Raw genomic sequence first — 22,516 nt, 5'->3', positions numbered from 1 at the left:
TGCTGTAAAGCTTTGAACAAGTGAATGCACATTTTAAATGCAAGCCGATATCATAGGATACTTGTTTTTTTTTTTTTATTTAGCTGACATCGGACCGATATCCGTTATCACTACCGGATTCGGACATTGTAATTGGGAACCTAGTAGAACAGGCCTTAAATTTGATATTGCACATACCTCCCGTCCAAAGGCAAAACCCAGTAACTCAATTTTGGTCAAAACTGAGCTGATAATAATTTTGGAGTTCAAAGGTGATATGCGTTACATTAGTGTATGCGATATTGTAATTTGTTCCGTAAGTAAGCTGTTACGCGCATGACAGGACCTAGCACTACCACATAACCGCGTGGATACAACAGAAAAACCTAGTATCTCAAGGGACCAATCGGAGCTTCTTTGTCAGTCGCCTTATTGTCTTTAATGAGACATTTGCACGAATGGGGGCCGACGGTCAACCTGATTATGTGATATTATCGCACGAGGGGATATTTGGAAGATTGGCCCAGGACGTTGCAAGCACCTTCATTAAATGTATTGTTCTTGATTCTTCCCCTTGCATACTCTTTTGGGCAGATAACTGTGGAGGTCAAAATAAAAACTGGACGCTGTACACGGCTCTTGCCCAATGTGCAAACGCAGAATGGGGCCCACCCGAGATTGTGATAAAATATCTGGAGAAAGGGCACACGTTCATGAGAGCAGATTCAATCCATGGCTCGATCGGCAAGAAAATGAAAGCCCAAGAAAACATCTATACGTCTGATGACTTTGTAAATCTTTGTAAGACAGCATCAAGATAGATTGGTTTTCCTTTGTTTTCTCAAAATCAGCTAGAAGTGAGTTACTAGGTTTTGCCTTTGGACGGGAGATATTGGCCCATCTGAGGCACATGGAAATATAGCAAAACTGCATTTAGGGCATTAGGCACCACAAAAAGAATTCAGGAAAATATATTAACAATAATAAATATATAATAAAAAAAAAAAAAAAATGAGGATCTGAATGACGCATCCATCTGTGGACCATGTGACTTGTGTAAAATTTTGAAGGTTTTCAGAGGGGTATTATTGTATTAGGGTAACAGGACTGTGTAAAAAGCCAGACTCCAAAGCATTCATTTTCACTAAATTGTTGTTTTGTAAGAAAAACAGTAGCTGGGATAAGGAGTCAGACACATATGTACAACATATTTGTATCGAAATATCTTATTTCATGTTAAAGTCTCAATTTTAAGAAGCGGGAATCATGTTTTTCCAGTGCATCTCTCAAAGTTGATGTGTGTCTCAAGTAGTGTTATCCCCATACCAATATTTTGGTACCGTATCAAAATGATTTCGATACTTTTCAGTACTTTTCTAAAAAAAAAAGGGGACAACAAACTATTGCATTATTGGCTTCATTTTAACAAAAAATCTTAGGGTACATTAAACATGTTTCTTATTGCAAGTGTGTCCTTAAATAAAATAGTGAACATACAAGACAATTTGTCTTTTAGTAGTAAGTAAGTAAACAAAAGCTCTTAATTTTGCTGCTGACGTATGCAGTAACATATTATGTAATTTTCCGTTCTATTTGTCAAATTTTTTAAGGAATTGTTGTAAAAAAAGGATTATTAATGCACCGTATTTTTTGGAGTATAAGTCGCTCCCGAGTATAAGTCGCACCTGCCGAAAATGCATAATAAAGAAGGATAAGTTGCACCGGAGTATAAGTCGCATTTTTTGGGGAAATTTATTTGATAAAACCCAACACCAAGATAAACATTTGAAAGGCAATTTAAAATAAATAAAAAATAGTGAAGCACATTTTATGATCCGCTGCCCGGATCATATTATGTTTAGGTCTTGAGTCTTTTTTGGATTATGTTCTGCTAATGTTTGACTTAGTTCCTTTTTGTACTTCCTTTTTTATTCTGTCACCATTACTTCTTAGACAAAGGAAGTAGTTGAAAGCTTTAATAACTACTTTGTAAATATTGGACCAAAATTGGAAGAAAGGATTCCAGACCCAGTTTCAATTGAGGACTATTATGATACCATAGAGCGAAATCCCAACTCCATGTTCCTCAGTAATGTGACACAGGAGGAAATAGTTAAAATTGTGAAAAAATGTAAATCAAAGACTTCAACTGATTGTAATGGAATTGATATGGATACAATAAAAAAGGTGATTGATGAGATCTCAGGACCATTAATGTATATTAGTAACCTATCATTTCAAACAGGTACATTTCCAAACAAAATGAAAATAGCTAAAGTTGCACCAATTTATAAGACTGGCGATAAACATCTATTTACAAATTATAGACCTGTTTCTTTACTTCTGCAATTTTCTAAAATCATTGAAAAACTGTTCAATAACAGATTAGAGGGTTTCATAAATAAATATAGAATACTCGAAGACAACCAATATGGATACAGAGCTAATGTTTCAAAATCAATGGCTTTAATTGAAATAACAGAAGAAATTACCAATGCAATAGATAGTAAAAAATGTGCGGCAGCAGTGTTTATGGATCTAACTAACACAATTAATCACAATATTTTAATAAAAAAACTGGAACGATATGGCATCAGAGGGTTAGTCTTAAATTGGATAAGAAGTTATCTAACGAACAGGAAACAATACGTGAAGCTAGGCGAACACACTTCTACAATGCTAAATATCTCCTGTGGTGTACCCCAGGGATCAATACTAAGACCTAAATTATTCAATCTCTATATAAATGACATTTGTAAAGTTACAAGAGATTTAAAGTTAGTATTATTTGCGGCTGATACAACAGCCTTTGTTCAGGAGAGAACACACAGTGGATAATACAAATAATAACAGAAGAAATGAACAAATTAAAAAAATGGTTTGACAAAAACAGACTATCATTGAATCTCAGTAAAACTAAAATAATGCTATTTGGTAACAGTAGAAAAGAAAGTCAAACACAAATACAAATAGACGGAATAGAAATTGAAAGAGTAAATGAAACAACATTTCTAGGTATAATGATTGATGATAAATTGAACTGGAAATCTCATGTAAAAAATATACAACATAAAGTTGCAAGAAATACATCAATAATGAATAAAGCCAAATATGTTCCAGACCAAAAATCACTTTATATTCTCTACTGCTCACTAGTGTTACCATATCGGAGTTACTGCGTAGAAATATGGGGAAATAATTACAAAAGAACACTTCATTCACTAACAGTGTTACAAAAAAGATCAGTTAGAATAATACATAATGTTTAGTATAGAGAACATACAAACCCTTTATTTATTGAATCAAATATACTGAAATTCCACAACAGAGTGGAATTGCACACAGCTAAGATTATACACAAAGCAAACTATAACCTGCTTCCCAAGAAGATACAACAATTCTTCTCAACAAAAGAAGAGAAATATAAACTTAGAGAAAAATGTAATTTAAAACATTTGTATGCACGTACAACACTTAACACCTTCAGTATATCAGTATGTGGAATTAAATTATGGAATGGATTAAGCAAAGCAATCAAACAATGTACTAATATGATCCACTTCAAGAAACTATTCAAACTGGAAGTGTTTACAAAGTACAAAAATGAAGAACCATGATAAACATTCTAATTTTACTCACCCATTCATTCTCAAAATAATCTGATTTATCTCATCGTATGGAATAAAACTTACTTAAGCAGTTATTGATTTATTTATTTATTTGTATTGTGATTACTTGTTACTTATGGAGTATACATTGTGAATACATTGAGAACAGGAAGTGAACACAAGTTTTAGCAACTGTTATGTAAAGAAAAGGGGTAGGATTAAATAAGCTCTGCTTCTTCCTCCTACTTCTCGAACATGTTGAAAAGAGAAACTGGAAATTGTGATGTATCATGTTGTATGCTTGCATGTTCGAAATAAACTCAAACTCAAACCATAGTAACTCATTAGATTCACCTGCCTCTTGCTTTTGACACGCACCTGCCTCTTGATTACTGTCTTTATTTAAGCCTGCCCTTGCTTCCTAGTTTGTGTTCGAACAACAGTGACGGCTTTGATTCCCGATTCTGGTTACCAGTTCTGTACTTGCCAGCTTCCGTGCTATGCCTTTGTTTTGCTAGCTTCCATGCTAAGCCCTAGTTGTTTTTCTAGCTCCCACGCTAGCTCTTTTGGTTTGCCTTTTGTGCCTTGTGCAAGTTTTTCTTTTTCTTAGTCTGATTTATATTTTAAAATAAATCATTGTTTCTTACCTTCACACTGTGTCCGAGCCCGACTGCATCCCTGAGAGAACGACTCCGCATCACGATGCCGTGCAATCATCACACAACAGGCTGAAAAAGTGTGTTATATGACGCATAAATAACCAACTGAGAAGGTGCCTGGTATGTTAACGTAACATATTATGGTAAGAGTCATTCAAATAACTAACATATAGAACATGCTATACGTTTACCAAACAATCTGTCACTCCTAATTGCTAAATCCCATGAAATATTATACGTCTAGTCTCTTACGTGAATGATCTAAATAACATTATTTTATATTTTACGGTAATGTGTAAATAATTTCACACATAAGTCTCTCCTGAGTATAAGTCGCACCCCTGGCCAAACTATGAAAAAAACTGCGACTTATAGTCCGAAAAATACGGTACTTGTTCATTCTATCACTTCTGTTAAAATGTAATAATCACTTATTCTTCTGTTGTTTGATACTTTACATTAGTTTTGGATGACCAGTACTTTTCAGAGGCGGTATAGTACCGAATATAATTTATTAGTATCACGGTACTATACTAATACCGGTATACCGTACAGCCCTTGTCAGAAGTAAGCCTTAAGTCACCCATCCTGAACATGTAGGTCTTGGTCTGAGATGGAATCGAATGAGGAAGTGAAACGATGTTGTAGTAACAAAAGCATTGATCCTAATGTCGCTTATCTCCCCCTTTTAGCTTCCATCCCGTTCTTTGTATCTGAGCTGAAGGCAGTGGGTCCTTACAAAAGAGGTTTTATATGTGGAGACCTCAGCATCGCCTACCCCTACAAGCGCTCTGAGACCATTCCAGATAAAGTCCTCATTGCTGCCGGCCTCCTCATCACGGGCGTCACGGTGAGTGGTCGTCAACATCAATAAACTCCACAACCTTTTTTCAACACGATGGTTTCGGTCACATGTCCACCCGCAGATCGCGTTAGGGGAGTGTTACCGGCTGCGGTACCTAGGTGTCACCTCCAAGGCTTTTGTCAAGAACAAGTATGTGTCCTGTCTGTACAAGGAGTTGGGCTGCTTCCTGTTCGGCTGCTGCGTTGGCCAATCCCTGACAAACATAGCCAAGCTGAGTGTGGGCCGTCTGCGCCCCCACTTCCTGTCGGTGTGTGGGATCACGTACGAGTCGCTCCAATGCAAGGATGGAACATACATAGAACCACTCTGTCCCAAAACTGACCGTCGATTGATAGAGGAGTCCAGGTGTGTGTTCCCGATCTATCCATCCATCTGTATTTTAATTTATGCATGCATCCTTAGACCCATACATTCATTCATCTATCTATCCATCATCCATGCATCCAACTGTCCATCCATCCATCCATGCATGCATCCATTTACCCCAGACCTGGGCAAATTAAGGCCCGGGGGCCGCATGTTGCCCGTTGTGCTTTACAATCTTGTTTTATATGTTTAAGATGGAAAATGTAGCTGCCATTATGATGTGCAGTGATGTTTTCTAATGACCGTAAATCTTCAACTATACTAAGTCTTTCAATGCTTGGAATCTGTGCTTATGGATGATACACCAGTTACTATGGTCATCTAATTAGTTACTTTGGTCACTATGAGATATCTCAGATTGTAGGTGTTTTTTGTTTTTTTTTTACCCTTAGCGTTCATATTTCACTGTTTGTTGCATTTTGGTTGTGTTTCGGTTGATTGTGAAATATGTTGCTTCCTTGCTTCAGTGTTTTATCCTTCATAGTTAATATTGTAAATCCCACATTTATTTTCATGCACATTCTGGGTGTCTCATTCAGTAAAAAAATGTCAAACTCCATTCCGTTTTTTAAAGGGGAACATTATCACAATTTCAGAAGGGTTAAAAACCAATAAAAATCAGTTCCCAGTGGCTTATTTTATTTTTCGAAGTTTTTTTCAAAATATTACCCAACACGCAATATCCCGAAAAACTGCTTCAAAGTGCCTGATTTTCACCATCGCTGTATCCACCCGTCCATTTTCCTGTGACGTCACTGCGTGAAGCCAATACAAACAAACATGGCGGATGGAACAGAAAGATACAGCAACGTTAGCTCGGATTTAGACTCGGATTTCAGCGGCTTAAGCGATTCAACTGATTACGCATGTATTTAAACGGATGGTTGGAGTGTGGAGGCAGATAGCGAAAACGAAATTGAAGAACAAACTGAAGCTATCGAGCCATATCGCGACAGACAGCGGCAACGAGGACGATTTCAGCGATCGCCCTCTAACCAACGATTGCATCTTTTTGACCACTGGTGCAACTTGAATCCGTCGATTTGTATGTGTTTGTTTGGCATTAAATGTCGGTGGAGGGAAAGGCTGGATGCAAATATAGATACAAATGAGGCATAATTATGCAATATGTACATACAGCTAGCCTTAATAGCATGTTAGCATCGATTAGCTTGCAGTCATGCCGTGTGCGAATATGTCTGATTAGCACATAAGATGTGCTAATAGGGATGTCCGATAATATCGGACTACCGAAATTATCGGCCGACAAATGCTTTAAAATGTAATATCGGAAATTATCGGTATCGGTTTCAAAATGATCACTATCGGTTTCAAAAAGTCAAATTTATGACTTTTTACAGCGCCGCCGTGTACGTCCTGACGTAGTGAGAGGTACAGAGTGCAAATAAACCTTAAAGGCAAAACTCACCTTTGTGATTTCGTTGACTTTATCGTTGGAAATGCATCTGCTTTGAGTGTCGCAGGATATCCACACATCTCTGTCGTAGCATCGCTAACGTCGGTAGCGATGCTACGACAGAACAGAGCAAACGAGGGACTTTCGCATCTTTTGAACACTGGTTCAACTTAAATCCGTCGATTGGTATGTGTTTGTTTGGCATTAAATGTGGGTGGAGGGAAAGGCTGGATGCAAATATAGCTACAAATGAGGCGTAATGATGCAAAATGTACATACAGCTATTCTAAATAGCATGTTAGCATCGATTAGCATGCCGTGACCATTGATATGTCTGATCAGCACACTCCACGTAAGTCAACTTGAATCGTCCCTGTTCGTGTTGTTACACCCTCCGACAACACACCGACGAGGCCCAATGTCTCCAAGGTATGGAAAACAGTCGAAAAAACGGAAAATAACAGAGCTGATTTGACTTGGTGTGTGTAATGTGTTTGAGAAAATGGCGGATTGCTTCCTGTTGTGAGGTCACGGATGAAAGGTCATTGCTCCGACCGCGAACAATTGAAAGGCGTTTCAATCGGCTAAGAGTTCGGAAATCGGTTAAAAAAACATATGGTCTTTTTTCTGCAACATCAAGATATATATTGACGCTTACATAGGTCTGGTGATAATGTTCCCCTTTAAGGCAGCCTGTCATAACGTTTTAGCTTTTAATCACTATTGTGAGGTTTTGTATTTGTGTTCCTAAAAATAGATATACCTACCCCAAGACACTTTTTTTTTAATCTAAATCTGACCCCCCGAGTCAAATAATTGCTCAGGCCTGATTTACCCACTTACCAACCCCTCCATCTACTTTCTACACTTACTAGTGTTGTCCCCATACCAATAGCGTCCAGATGATTGAAATTTTACCTTATTTTTCGGAGTATAAGTTGCTCCGGGGTATAAATTGCACCTGCCGAAAAAGCATAATAAAGAAGGAAAAAAACATACAAGACGCACTGGAGCAGGGGTGCCCATTACATCGATCGCGAGCTACCAGTCGACCGCGGGGGGTGTGTCAGTCGATCTCCGGCCAGGCTTTTAAAAAAAATAGACCTAAAAATTAGTGACCATCAATCTTCACCAAGACGTCACTTAAATGACATTCACGGTACCGGAGGGTCTTGTGAGATGACGCTGGCTGCTGCAAGATCATTATTATGAAAATATGACCGAGAGGACGGCGAGAAACACTTTTTATTTCAACAGACTCTCGCGCCGTACCTTCCGTCAAAACTCGAAAGGCCGACTGCACATTTCCTATCTTCAGAATAAAAGCCCTGCTTCATGCTGCCTGCGCTAACTAAATACAGAGTCTCGGAAAACTGGCGTGCACAAGCGATCCCTCAGAAAGCTGGCGTGCACATCACTTGTGCACGCCAGCTTTCCGAGACTCTTATTTTCTTAGCGCAGGCAGCATGAAGCAGGGCTTTTATTGTGAAGATGGGAAATGTGCAGTCGGCCTTTAGAGTTTTGACGGAAGGGACGGCGTAAAAGTCTGTTGAAATAAAAAGTGTTTCTCGCCTTCCTCTCTGTGATTTTTTCATAATAATGAACTGGCAGCAGCCAGCGTCATCTCACAAGACCCTCGGGTGCCGTGAATGTCAATCAAGCAAGCTACGGAATTTGCCGCCAATGTTTTTCTTGTAAAGTGTATGGAAGCTGGATGAATTAGATGCCAAAAACCAACCACTTTCATGTGGTATTGTACAGAAAGGACAACTTTTTTCTCCTCCATTTGAAAATGTGGGCGTTATCATCATTACTGTCTGATTCCAATCAATGCAAGTCATCAGAATCAGGTAATACACCAACTTATATTCTTGTCTTTGTGAAAGAAAGACATCTATATGTGTTACACATGCTTGTATTATCATTAAACACATTTAACTTGTTTACAAAATGTCTCTTTCATAAATAAATAAATATAAATGATATATATAAATGAGGTAGATCCCCTCGAGTTGGTCAATTGAAAAGTAGCTCGCCTGCAGAAAAAGTGTGGGCACCCCTGCACTGGAGTATAAGTCGCTTTTTGGGGGGAAATTTGTTTGATAAAACCCAACACCAAGAATAGACATTTGAAAGTCAATTTAAAACAAATAAAGAATAGTGAACAACAGGCTGAATAAGTGTACGTTATATGACGCATAAATAACCAACTGAGAAGGTGCCTGGTATGTTAACGTAACATATTATGGTAAGAGTCATTCAAATAACTATAACATGCTAGTCTCTAACGTGAATGAGCTAAATAATATTATTTGATATTTTACGGTAATGTGTTAATAATTTCACACATAAGTCTCTCCTGAAAAAAACTGCGCCTTCTAGTCCGAAAAATACGGTACTAACCAGTTCTCTTTATGTAGTTTTTCCTTTGGAAAATTAATCTGGCAAACATATCCCATAATATAAGTACATTTTTGAGTAATTGGTAGTTTACTAACCTACACATGGAACTAGGGATGTATACTGTGAACCAGTATTGTCCCGATACCAAAATGTATTTCGGGACTTTTCGGTACTTTTCTAAATAAAGGGGACCACAACAAATCGCATTATTGGCTTTATTTTAACAAAAAAATCTTAAAGTACATTAAACATATCTTTATTCTTGCAAGTGAGTCCTTAAATAAAATAGTGAACATACAAGACAATTTGTCTTTTAGCAGTAAGTAAATAAACAAAGGCTCCTAATTTAGTCTGAAGACCCTTGCTGTAACATATTGTGTCATTTATCATTCTCTTATTTTGTCAAAATTATCAAGGACAAGTGGTAGAAAATCAATCAATCAATGTTGATTTATTTAGCCCAAAGGTCTGCACCAGCCACAATGACATCCTCTGTTCATATCCCACATTAGGGCAAGGAAAAACTTAATCTAGTGGGATGACAATGAGAAACCTTGGGGAGGACCGCAGACCCCCCACCCCTAGAAGAGACTGGTGCAATGGAAAATGAATTATTAATCTACTTGTTCATTTACTGTTAATATCTGCTTACTTTCTCTTTTAACATGTTCTATCTATACTTCTGTTAAAATGTAATACTCATTTACTTCCGTTTTTTTGATACTTTACATTAGTTTTGGATGTTACCCCAAATGTGGGTATCAATCCGATACCAAGTCGTTACAGGATCATAAATTGGTCATATTCAAATTCCTCATGTGTCCAGGGACATATTTCCTGAGTTTATAAACATAATATACATTAAAAAAAAAACAAAAGAAGATGTTATGAAGCCAAAAAAAATGGATGTAATCCTAGCAGTATTGACTAGATACGCTAGTTTACTTGGTATCATTATAGGCGGACTTATACTTTATCACGATACTATTTAATCATATTTGTTACTATACTAATACCGGTATACCGTACAACCCAAATACATACATTCATCTATATCAGGGGTGCCCACACTTTTTCTGCAGGCGAGCTACTTTTCAATTGACCAACTCCAGGGGATCTACCTCATTTACATATATCATTTATATTGATTTATTTACGAAAGAGACATTTTTGTAAACAAGTTAAATGTGTTTAATGATAATACAAGCATGTGTAACACATATAGATATCTTTCTTTCACAAAGACAAGAATATAAGTTGGTGTATTACCTGATTCTGATGACTTGCATTGATTGGAATCAGACAGTAATGATGATAACGCCCACATTTTCAAATGGAGGAGAAAAAAAGTTGTCCTTTCTGTACAATACCACATGGAAGTGGTTGGTTTTTGGCATCTAATTCATCCAGCTTCCATACACTTTACAAGAAAAACATTGGCGGCAAATTCCGTAGCTTGCTTGATTGACATTCTCGGCACCCGAGGGTCTTGTGAGATGACGCTGGCTGCTGCCAGTTCATTATTATGAAAAAATGACAGAGGAAGGCGAGAAACACTTTTTATTTCAACAGACTTTTGCGCCATTTCTTCCGTCAAAACTTTAAAGGCCGACTGCACATTTCCTATCGTCACAATAAAATCCCTGCTTCATGCTGCCTGCGCTAACAAAATAAGAGTCTCGGAAAGCTGGCGTGCACAAGTGATGTGCACGCCAGCTTTCTGAGGGATCGCTTGTGCACGGCAGTTTTCCGAGACTCTGTATTTAGTTAGCGCAGGCAGCATGAAGCAGGGCTTTTATTGTGAAGATAGGAAATGTGCAGTCGGCCTTTAGAGTTTTGACGAAAGGTACGGCGCGAGAGTCTGTTGAAATAAAAAGTGTTTCTCGCCTTCCTCTCGGTCATATTTTCATAATAATGATCTTGCAGCAGCCAGCGTCATCTCACAAGACCCTCCGGTACCGTGAATGTCATTTAAGTGACGTCTTGGTGAAGATTGATGATCACTAATTTTTAGGTCTATTTTTTTTAAAAGCCTGGCTGGAGATGGACTGACACACACCCCGCGGTCGACTGGTAGCTCGCGATCGACATAATGGGCACCCCTGATCTATAGTATAAAACTGCATATTAAACTGACGTCTTTTCCACTCTACTTTTTAGGAAGTCCTTCTTCTCTGGCCACGCTTCATTTGCCATGTACACAATGCTCTATTTAGCCGTAAGTATAGCAGCATTTTCTACCTCTATTACAGTACATTGCTACCATTTTCCAATTACCACCCCCTTTATAGTGAGAAGCGCATAGAAAAAGACGGGAGACACAGAGCTCTCACCAGTCCAGTGAGCTGCATAAAAGCAGAAGAATGAGAAAATAGATGGGGGCCAAAAGAAATCTGAAAGCAGAAATGAAAAACACAGAGGTCGCTTTGTTTCACTGTGGGAGGGGTGTGACCTCAACTCGCTGCCTCACTGCTCTCCTCCATTGTTTATGGGGGATTGAGAGGGATGGGCTGCATTTCTATGTGCTCATGGAGGACTGTCTTTGAGCATGTCAGCCAAGTAAGAACAGGATTTATGCCGCTACGAAGCGCCTGGAAGAAACATTAGAAAGGCTACATCTCTTAATGAGGATCCCCACAAATAAACAGATCTCGTTTGAAAGGTTTTCCACCTCAAAGAAAGACACTAAATTAGACAAATAAATATGGTAACGGCATTTTTTAATCTTAACTCAAAAAAGGAACTAACGAAAGCGCTCACAAAGGAGGTACAAAAACTTGGCTATCACTACAACATAAACTATGGACATAAAACAAAGCTTGCAGACTATGGCATAAATAACAAAACTTACGGGGAACGGGAAAAGAGCATGGATCATCAGCATGGAGCAAGGGTGTGTAGAGGATGATAGAGGGTGATGTCGCCAGGCTGACTGCCTGGCAACTACAGGCTTAAATACTGCTGTGGTGCTTGAAAACAAGTGCGTGAGTTCAAATGAATCAGGTGCGTGAGTCATGAGGACAGGTGAACTGATTGGTAGGCATAGAAACAAAAACAAAAGGAACTAATGGAGACAAAAACAAAACAACATAAATACAAAATGATCACAAAGACATGACATTACATTATCTTCCGAGCCTTACCTATGCTCATAAACTTTGTGGAGTGGCCGAAAGAGCAAGATCGCGAGTACAAGAGGGTATGCATTTTTCTCCCACTATATGGGACGGAGTGGCGCGATTGGGAGAGTGGCCGTGCCAGCAATCTGAGGGTTCCTGGTTCGATCCCCAGCTTCTACCAACCAAGTCACGTCCGTTGTGTCCTTGAGCAAGACACTTCACCCTTGCTCCTGATGGGTCGTGATTAGGGCCTTGCATGGAAGCTCCCGCCATCAGTGGGTGAATGTGGAAATAGTGTCAAAGCGCTTTGAGTACCTTAAAGGTAGAAAAGCGCTATACAAGTAAAACCCATTTACCATATGCAAACCTGCGAATAGGTTGATTGGCAACACTAAATGGGCCCTAGTGCGTGAAGGTGAGTGTGAATGTTGTCTGTTTATCTGTGTTGGCCCTGTGAGGAGGTGGCGACTTGTCCTGGGTGTACCCCACATCCCGCTCAAATGCAGCTGAGATAGGCTCCAGCACCCCCATCGCGACCCCAAAAGAGGATGGATGGATAGATATGCAAACATAATAGATGTCAGGAAGTGTTGGTGTAGAACACCAACATGCAGAGACAGCAGGAGTGATGGAGGAAAACATGACGTTTAATGTCAATAATAAATGCAGGAAAATAGGAATCAGGAACCAGGAAACAGGCAAACTGGAACTAGCTAACAGGAGCCAGCATACAATCAATCAATCAATCAATCAATGTTTATTTATATAGCCCCAAATCACAAATGTCTCAAAGGACTGCACAAATCATTACGACTACAACATCCTCGGAAGAACCCACAAAAGGGCAAGGAAAACTCACACCCAGTGGGCAGGGAGAATTCACATCCAGTGGGACGCCAGTGACAATGCTGACTATTAGAAACCTTGGAGAGGACCTCAGATGGGGACCGAAAGCAATGGATGTCGAGCGGGTCTAACATGATACTGTGAAAGTTCAGTCCATAGTGGCTCCAACACAGCCGCGAGAGTTCAGTTCAAGCGGATCCAAGACAGCAGCGAGAGTCCCGTCCACAGGAGACCATCTCAAGCGGAGGCGGATCAGCAGCGTAGAGATGTCCCCAACCGATACAGGCGAGCGGTCCATCCTGGGTCCCGACGAGCGGTCCATCCTGGGTCTCGACTCTGGACAGCCAGTACTTCATCCATGGTCATCGGACAGGACCCCCTCCACAAGGGAGGGGGGGACATAGGAGAAAGAAAAGAAGCGGCAGATCAACTGGTCTAAAAAGGAGGTCTATTCAAAGGCTAGAGTATACAGATGAGTTTTAAGGTGAGACTTAAATGCTTCTTAAATGCTGTACAAGAACCAGGGAACAGCTCACAATACTTCAGCACTGACTGGAGGGCGAGGCAGGTCTAAATAGCAAACCGGCTGATTGAAACCAGGTGTAGCCAGGGTGCCAATCAGCCGCAGGTGAGGGGAAACAGCGCTCAAGGAGACAAGCAGGAAACTGAATAAAAATAAGAGCGCTCACAGGAAATTAAGAAAAACAGGGAGAAAAACTAAAACATAACCAAACTGTCAGTGACAAGCCTGACAATAGATAAGCATAAGTGACACCTTTGAAACATTTGAGTACATATGTAATTATTTGCCTTACTATGTTATGCGAATAAATAACCAGCTAACCCTTCAAAGTCACTTATTTTATTTTATTGTAAAAAATAAAAATGAAAGAGTTTGTAACATGTGTTGTGCCTTATTACAGCGCGACAATCATTATTGATATTTAATTTTTACAATGAGGCTATTAGGGACTCCAACTGGAGTTTGTCCCAGTAGTGTTGCCGTAATTGATATCGTTTGTCTCTGTCATTTACTACCTGCTGCAAATCGAGTTGGGGCAGTGATAATTATTGACATGAACACAAAGTGAGATTTTTTTATACAATCACAAGCAGGCAAGAATTCGTAGACTGAGACTAATCAACATATAATTTGTTTTATTGATGGCCATTGACAGCTATATATTTTTGGTGCAGTTTTATCTTCAGGCTCGGCTGACATGGAAAGGGGCCCGCCTGATAAAGCCTGTGCTGCAGTTCTTCCTGTTTTCGCTGGCCTTCTACACAGGTTTGACCCGCGTCAGTGACAATAGACACCACCCATCGGACGTGGTTGTTGGGTACATACTGGGAGCCCTCACTGCATACTGGGTGGTGAGTTTAGCCCTTTTCCATGTCTTGTTGCTCATGTTAAATGTTAGACCTGTTTTGCAAAACCACCTTTTCTTACTTATCGGTACCTGTTTTTTGTGCATTTGGGATCTGCATAAGTCCTAGAAATTTGAACTCAAACCATTGGGGAATGGCAAGATATTTATAAAATGGTCTTCCTTCATACCTTCTCCAAGAGAACTGTTAGGAAGTTGCCCAATTTGCCCAATTTTGAAGTTTTTCCTAAGCGTGACATCAGCGTATATCTCCATATGTAGTAAAGATTTACCTGGAGAGCTTTGCATTGTTGTCCCACGTAGTAGTCAAAAAGTTTGTTACTTTTCTATATCTTGTTGTGGGACAGACTGTCTTGTACATGCACATGTACATGCAACATAACATGTACCGGTGGTTCTTGTATAGATTAATTTACAGACCATCTTTAAGCCGCTTTCTGACCATCTCTTCTTATTTACGTGCCTCCACTTCGACTGCGTCTTCTTTTTTTTTCAGCCATGTTGTACTACTGACAGATATAAGTTAGAACTAAGAATGTAACGGTAAACGGTACATTGATAAACCGTGGTAAGATTCCAGACAGTTAGTAATAGCTTTTAAATTCCAGAAAAAACTTCATTTATTAATGCATTTTAGGCAACACTGCTGACTTCCTGGGAACAAAGTCGCAGCAGCGCTGGCGCATGCGCACTAGCGTTGTTTGTCTTGAAAAAACATGGCGGAACACAACTACACAGACTTTGCTACAGAGATTTACCCTCAGAGTAAGCTTGGTTTAACTCCCTCGCTTCATTTCCGTGTATCTTATTTTGGTGCCTATGTTACATGTGTTCAAAACATGTGTCTTGGCAGGCCTTTCATTTCTATTTAGCCCAATTCCTTGTCTTGTTGCCTATGTTACATGTGTCCAAAACAGGTGTCTTGGCGCAGACCTTCCATTTCTTTTTAGCCTAATTCCTTGTCTTGTTATTTATGATAATTGTGTTGAAACTAATGTCTTGTAAGGCCTACTACATTTTTTTAGCTCAATTCTTTATCTTGGTATCTTGGTGTCTATGTTAAACATGTTAAAACTATGTGTCTTGTGAGGCCCTGTACTTCTTTTTTGAACCCGATTCGTTGTCTTCTTGCCTATGTTAAAATGTGTTAAAACCATGTTTCTTGTCAGGCCTACATATCTCTGAGCCCAATTCCTTGTCTTGTTATCCATGTGTTAAAACGTGTGTCTTGTCAGGCGTACTTTTTTTTTTTTTTAGCCCAATGTACTAAAGCTAATTTCTTGTAAGGCGTACTAAATTTTTTTGCCCAATCCTTTATCTTGGTGTCTGTTAAATGTATTAAAACTATGTGCCTTGTGAGGCCGACATATTTCTGAGCCTAATTCCTTGTCTTGTTATCCATGTTAAAGCTCTCTTGGCAGGCCTTCTATTTCTTTTTAGCCCGATTCCTTGTCTTGTTTCCCGTTCCAAATTTGCTAAAACTACATTTTATAAGCTCAATTCTTTATCTTGGTGTCTGTGTGAAATGTGTTAAAACTATGTGTCCAGTGAGTCCCTCTTGGTAGGCCTTCCATTTCTTTTTAGCCCAGTTCCTTGTCTTGTTATCTATGTTAAATGTGTTAAAATGAGTGTCTTAGCCGGCCTTCTCCATCTTTGTAGCCAATTCCTTGTCTTGTTTCCCATGCCAAAAGTACTAAAATCTAATGTCTTGTAAGGCCTACTACATCTTTTTAGCCCAATTCTTTATCTTGGTGTCTATGTTAAATGTGTTTAAACTATGTGTCTTGTGAGGCCCTCTACTTCTTTTTTGAGCCCAATGCCTTGTCTTGTTGCCAATGTTACATGCATTCAAAACAGGTGCCTTGGTAGGCCTTCCATTTCTTTTTAGCCCAGTTACTTGTCTTGTTATCTATGTTAAATGTGTTAAAATGAGTGTCTTAGCCGGCCTTCTCCATATTTGTAGCCAATTCCTTGTCTTTTTTCCCATGCCAAAACAACTGAAAACTATTGTCTTGTAAGGCCTACTACATTTTGTTTAGCCCAATTCTCTATCTGGGTGTCTATGTTAAATGTGTTTAAACTATGTGTCTTGTGAGGCCCTCTACTTTTTTGAGCCCGATTCCTTGTCTTGTTGCCTATGTTACATGTGTTCAAAACAGGTGTCTTGGCAGACCTTCCATTTCTCTGGCCAAATTCCTTGTCTTGTTGTCCATGTTAAATGTGTTAAAACGTGTGTCTTGGCAGGCTTTCCCCCTTTGTAGCCCAATTTCTTGTCTTGTTTCCCATGCCAAAAGTACTAAAAACTATTGTCTTACAAGGACTACTACATCTTTTTTAGCACAATTCTTTATCTTGGTGTCTATCTTACATGTGTTAAAACTATGTGTCTTGTGAGGCCCTCTACTTCTTTTTTGAGCCCGATTCCTTGTCTTGTTGCCTATGTTACATGTGTTTCAAAAACAGGTTTCTCGGCATGCCTTCCACTTCATTTTAGCCCAGTTCCTTGTCTAGTTATATGATACATGTGTTAAAACGAGTGTCTTGACAGGCCTTCATCTTTTTAGCCCAATTCCTTGTCTCTTTTCCCATGCCAAAAGTACTGAAAATGAATGTCTTGTAAGGCCTACTATATTCTTTCAGCAGAATTCATTATCTTGGTGTCTTTGTTAAAAGTGTTAAAACTATGTGTCTTGTGAGGCCCCCTACTTTTTTGAGCCCGATTCCTTGTCTTGCTGCCTATGTTACATGCATTTAAAACAGGTGTCTTGGCAGGCCTTCCACTTCTTTTTAGCCAAATTCCTTGTCTTCTTATCCATATTAAATGTGTTAAAATGAGTGTCTTGTCAGGCCTTCTCATCTTGATAGCCCAATTCCTTGTCTTGTTTCCCATGTCAGAAGTACACTTGGTGTCCATGTTAAATGTGTTAAAACTATGTGTCTTGTGAGGCCCTCTACTTCTTTTTCGATCCCGATTCCTTGTCTTGCTGCCTATGTTGCATGCATTCAAAACAGGTGTCTTGGCAGGCCTTCCACTTCTTTTTAGCCCAGTTCCTTGTCTTGTTATCCATGTTAAATGTGTTAAAACTAATGTCTTGTAAGGCGTACTACATGTTTTAGCCCAATTCTTTATCTTGGTGTCTATGTTAAACGTGTTAAAACTCTGTCTTGTGAGGCCCTCTACTTCTTTTTTGAGCGTAATTCCTCGTCTTGTTGCCTGTATTACGTGTTCAAAACAGGTGTCCCGGCAGGCCTTCCATTACTTTTTAGCCCAGTTCCTTGTCTTGTCTATGTTAAATGTGTTGAAACGGGTGTCTTGGCAGGCCCTCTACTTCTTTTTTGAGCCCGATTCCTTGTCTTGTTGCCTATGTTACATGTATTTCAAAAACAGGTGTCTTGGCTGGCCTTCCACCTTTTTTTAGCCCAATTCCTTGTCTTGTTTCCCATGCCAAATTTGCTAGAACTAATGTCTTGTACGGGCTACTACATATTTGTTAGCCAAAATCTTTATCTTGGTGTCTGTGTTAAATGTGTTAAAACTATGTGTCCTGTGAGTCCCTCTACGTTTTTTTTGGAGCCCGATTCCTTGTCTTGCTGCCTATGTTACATGCATTCAAAACAGGTGTCTTGGTAGGCCTTCCACTTCTTTTTAGCCCAGTTCCTTGTCTTGTTATCTATGTTAGATGTGTTAAAATGAGTTTCTTAGCCCCTTCTCCATCTTTGTAGCCAATTCCTTTTCTTGTTTCCCGGGCCAAATGTATTAAAAACAAATCTCTTGTTAGGCCTACTACATTTTGACTAGCCCAATTATTTATCTTGGTGTCTATGTTAGATGTGTTTAAACTATGTGTCTTGTGAGGCCCTCTACTTCTTTTTTGAGCCCAATTATTTGTCTTGTTGCCTATATTACATGTATTTCAAAAACAGGTGTCTCGGCATGCCTTCCACCTGTACTTTAGCCCAGTTCCTTGTCTTCCTATCCACGTTAAATGTGTTTAAACGTATGTCTTGTCGGGCCTACTACATCGTTGTAGCCCAATTACTTGTTTTCTTTCCCTATGCCAAATGTCCTAAAAACTAATGTCTTGTAAGGCCTACTACATTTTGTTTAGCCCATTTCTTTATCTTGGTGTCTTTGTTAAATGTGTTAAAACTGTGTGTCTTGTGAGGCCCTCTACTTCTTTTTTGAGCCCAATTCCTTGTCTTGTTGCCTATATTACATGTTTCAAAAACAGGTGTCTCGGCATGCCTTCCACCTCATTTTAGCCCAATTCCTTGTCTTGTTATCCATGTTAAATGTGTTAAAACGAGAGTCTTGGCAGGCCTTCTCTCCAATTCCTTGTCTTGTTATCCATGTTAAATGTGTTCCAACCATGTGTCCTGGCAGGCCTACTACGTCTCGTCCATGTTCAAGAAGCTGAGCTGGAGTAAGGATGCGGTAGAGACCCAAGACAAGACCTTATCAGCGCATCACAGCATCTGCTAAGGCTTCCCTCCACCTGCCAGCCGCCAGGTGTGCTTCAGCAGAAGATCAGAAGAAAGCGAGCCTACTTCCTGTGACGTTAAACCACATACCTCAGCCTTTTGGACAGGAGCGCAGCAGAGGATGTGACAGGAAAAGTACACAGCAATACTCTATAGGCTCTGTTGCGGTTGCCATGACAACAGATCAGACCCTCCTCACGTTTTCTCAGCATCAGCACCTATTGCTCACACAAACTTTGCTGTCGACTAACAGGATCAGGACAATAACATCATAACACTCAACATTTCATCGACTTGATTTAGATTCTGGAGTTTTTTTTGATGCTTTCAACTGTTTTATAATTAAAAATACTTTTTAAAAATCGATGATATTTCACAACTTGCAAAAACAGGCTTTGATCATGTAATCCTTGAGATGAGTCGGGTCATTGGCCAACCACCACGTGTAAATATGTGCTTAAAGGCCTACTGAAATGAGATTTTCTTATTCAAACGGGGATAGCAGGTCCATTCTATGTGTCATACTTGCCATATTTTTGCTGAAAGGATTTAGTAGAGAACATCCACGATGAAGTTCGCAACTTTTGGTCGCTGATATAAAATCCCTGCCTGTACCGTAAGTAGCAGACGATGACATCACCGGTGTGAGGGCTCCTCACCTCCTCACATTGTTTATAAAGTGAGCTTCCAGCATCAAGAGCTATTCAGACCGAGAAAGCGACAATTTCCCCATTAATTTGAGCGAGGGTGAAAGATTCGTGGATGATGATATTGATAGCGAAGGACTAGAAAAAAATTAAATAAAATAAAGTTTAAAAAAAAGGCGATTGCATTGAGAGCGATTCAGATGTTTTTAGACACATTTACTAGGATAATTCTGGGAAATCCCTTATCTTTCTATTGTGTTGCTAGTGTTTTAGTGAGTTAAATAGTACCTGATAGTCGGAGGGGTGTCTGCATGGACGGCGCAAGCTCCGCTGATCTCCGGTAAGAGGCGACTTTTTACCACAATTTTCTCACCAAAACCTGTTGGTTGACATGTTCGCTTGACCGCTCTGGTCCATAGTAAAGCTTCACCTCCGGGAATTTTAAACAAGGAATCACCGTGTGTTTGTGTGGCTAAAGGCTAAAGCTTCCCAACTCCATCTTTCTACTTTGACTTCTCCATTATTAATTGAACAAATTGCAAAAGATTCAGCCACACAGATGTCCAGAATATTGTTTAATTGCGCGATGAAAAGAGACGACGCGTCATCATTCCGCTACGTTTTCAACTGGAAACTCCGCGGGAAATTTAAAATTGCAATTTAGTAAACTAAAAAGGCCGTATTGGCATGTGTTGCGATGTTAATATTTCATCATTGATATATAAACTATCAGACTGCGTGGTCGGTAGTAGTGGGTTTCAGTAGGCCTTTAAATGTTGATCTCTAAACTACGTAATGTATAATGTAAGCAGTATTACCACAAAGTACATTCTGTAAAAATAGGTCACAATATGTGTTTTTATCAAAACAAAACAAAAAACTGCAACAGTGAATATAATTATACTGGGAAGGATGCTAGCTAAGTCACCTTGTTTTTCTAGTTCATTATGTTTGGACACACGCTCATGTGTAGATCATCAATTTAATCCGCATTCTTTTTGTGTTAAATGTTTTAAGCTATCCATGTTACCAAAATATTACAATTCTAGAACCCATAGATCAATAAAGATTTTTTTTTTTTTTTTAAATAAGGTTGATCTCCTTAATACTTTTTTCAATGTTAGTTGTATTTTCTGGGTAGCATTATGAAACTGGGTTGTTTTTTGTTTTGTTTTTTTAATAACGTCCTTGATACTTTTTTTGAATATTACTTGTATTTTCTGGGCAGCATGGTAGTGCCTCACAATAATGTCCTGGGTTTGATCCCCGGTGACAAAGTGGGCGCCTACCTCCCAAAGACATGCACCTGGGGATAGGTTGATTGGCAACACTAAATGGGCCCTAGTGTGTGAATGTTGTCAGTCTATCTGTGTTGGCCGTGCGATGAGGTGGTGACTTGTCCAGGGTGTACACCACCTTACGGGACAAGCGGTAGAAATGGATGGATGCCTATACTTTTCATTATCAGTCTCATTTTTAGTGATCTTATTTTAGCGAAATCCATCCATCCAGAGACTGGCCAGGATGTATGATGGTGGTGGGCTCAGATCTCAGACTGAAAGTGTGACTGGTGGGAAAAAGAGAGCTCTTGACAGTGGTCGTGTTTTAACGTTCCTGGAACCCAGGGGTATCCAAAGTTTTTTGGGCAAAAAAAATAATAATAATTATCAGTTTGAACATAAAATATGTTGTCTTTGTAGCATATTCAACTGAATATGGGTTGAAAATGATTTGCAAATCATTGTATTCCGTTTATATTTACATCTAACACAATTTCCCAACGTAATATGGAAACGGGGTTTGTATATATATATATATATATATATATATATATATATATATATAATATGTCTACTGAAAGAAAGTGAACCTACCTTGTTTACTTCCATGACAACCGCCTAAAGGTTTTGTAATTAATCAGAAATATCAAGCATCTAAAATGCACCAAACATGGATTAGTGTGGAGAGTGTTTTGTATATTTCCCATCAATGTATTTAAATGAGTGTAATTTAGAATGTTTAATGGTGCATGCACATTTTTTTTATAATATCCACAAGTGTGTTTTGTGTACTGCGGTGAGGTGGCGACTTGTCCAGGGTGTAAACCGCCTTTCCGCCCGATTGTAGCTGTCATGGATGGATGGATGGGTGTTTTGTGTAACCGTGTCTATGGACAATCTGATGTTTGTTGGTCTGATGTTGTTGTGTTGCTCCATGACTAGGGAAGGTTGTTTGCAATGGGTCATATAAGTACACGCTGTGTCTGAAATCAATCAGTTAAAAAGGTTATTGACCTGAAACTCTCGTGCCATCCACTTAATGGCGATAAACTGGCAACATCATATGCAGTCTATTAGTTGGATTCCTGGCGACTTGTCCAGAGTGTACACCGCCTTACGCCCGAATGCAGCTGAGATATGCTCCAACCCTCCCCCGCGACCCCGAACGGGACAAGCGGTAGGAAAATGGATGGATGGATGTTAGATTCCAGTCTTCCGGTGGGCTAGATTCCTAATTTGACTGGTTTTGCGAGCCAAATTGAGGCCAAATTTCACATGTTGTTTATTATATTTGCATTTATGCTTACCAGTATTGTGGCTGTTTTGATCAGCAGCATATATTGTACATATTTTTACAGACAGATACGCTAAACGGATTTATTTGGCTTTTTATTCTGTTCACTAAAGACACAATTCTCTGTGCACAAGTTTAGTAGATCAGGTTTGCGTGCGCTATC

The 22,516-nt window shown here is 39.3% G+C and overlaps 1 protein-coding gene across 1 annotated transcript in view; it reads left to right on the top strand.

The window, feature by feature from the left end:
• The window catches only part of LOC133538581 (phospholipid phosphatase 3-like), a 33,626-nt gene extending 12,159 nt beyond the window's left edge, over positions 1 to 21,467 (top strand). Inside the window, exons 2-6 of the mRNA XM_061880233.1 lie at positions 4,939 to 5,096; positions 5,173 to 5,456; positions 11,458 to 11,515; positions 14,460 to 14,636; positions 19,035 to 21,467. Coding sequence (XP_061736217.1) covers positions 4,939 to 5,096; positions 5,173 to 5,456; positions 11,458 to 11,515; positions 14,460 to 14,636; positions 19,035 to 19,133 — 776 coding nt within the window. The 3' untranslated portion in view covers positions 19,134 to 21,467. The remainder of the gene's footprint in view (positions 1 to 4,938; positions 5,097 to 5,172; positions 5,457 to 11,457; positions 11,516 to 14,459; positions 14,637 to 19,034) is intronic.
• The last annotated feature ends 1,049 nt before the right edge of the window (positions 21,468 to 22,516 follow it).

Source organism: Nerophis ophidion, linkage group LG20 (assembly GCF_033978795.1).
Source record: "Nerophis ophidion isolate RoL-2023_Sa linkage group LG20, RoL_Noph_v1.0, whole genome shotgun sequence".
Classification (NCBI taxonomy): domain Eukaryota; kingdom Metazoa; phylum Chordata; class Actinopteri; order Syngnathiformes; family Syngnathidae; genus Nerophis; species Nerophis ophidion.
The sequence above is the reverse complement of the archived record's forward strand: the minus strand, read 5'-3'. Positions and strand labels throughout refer to the sequence as shown.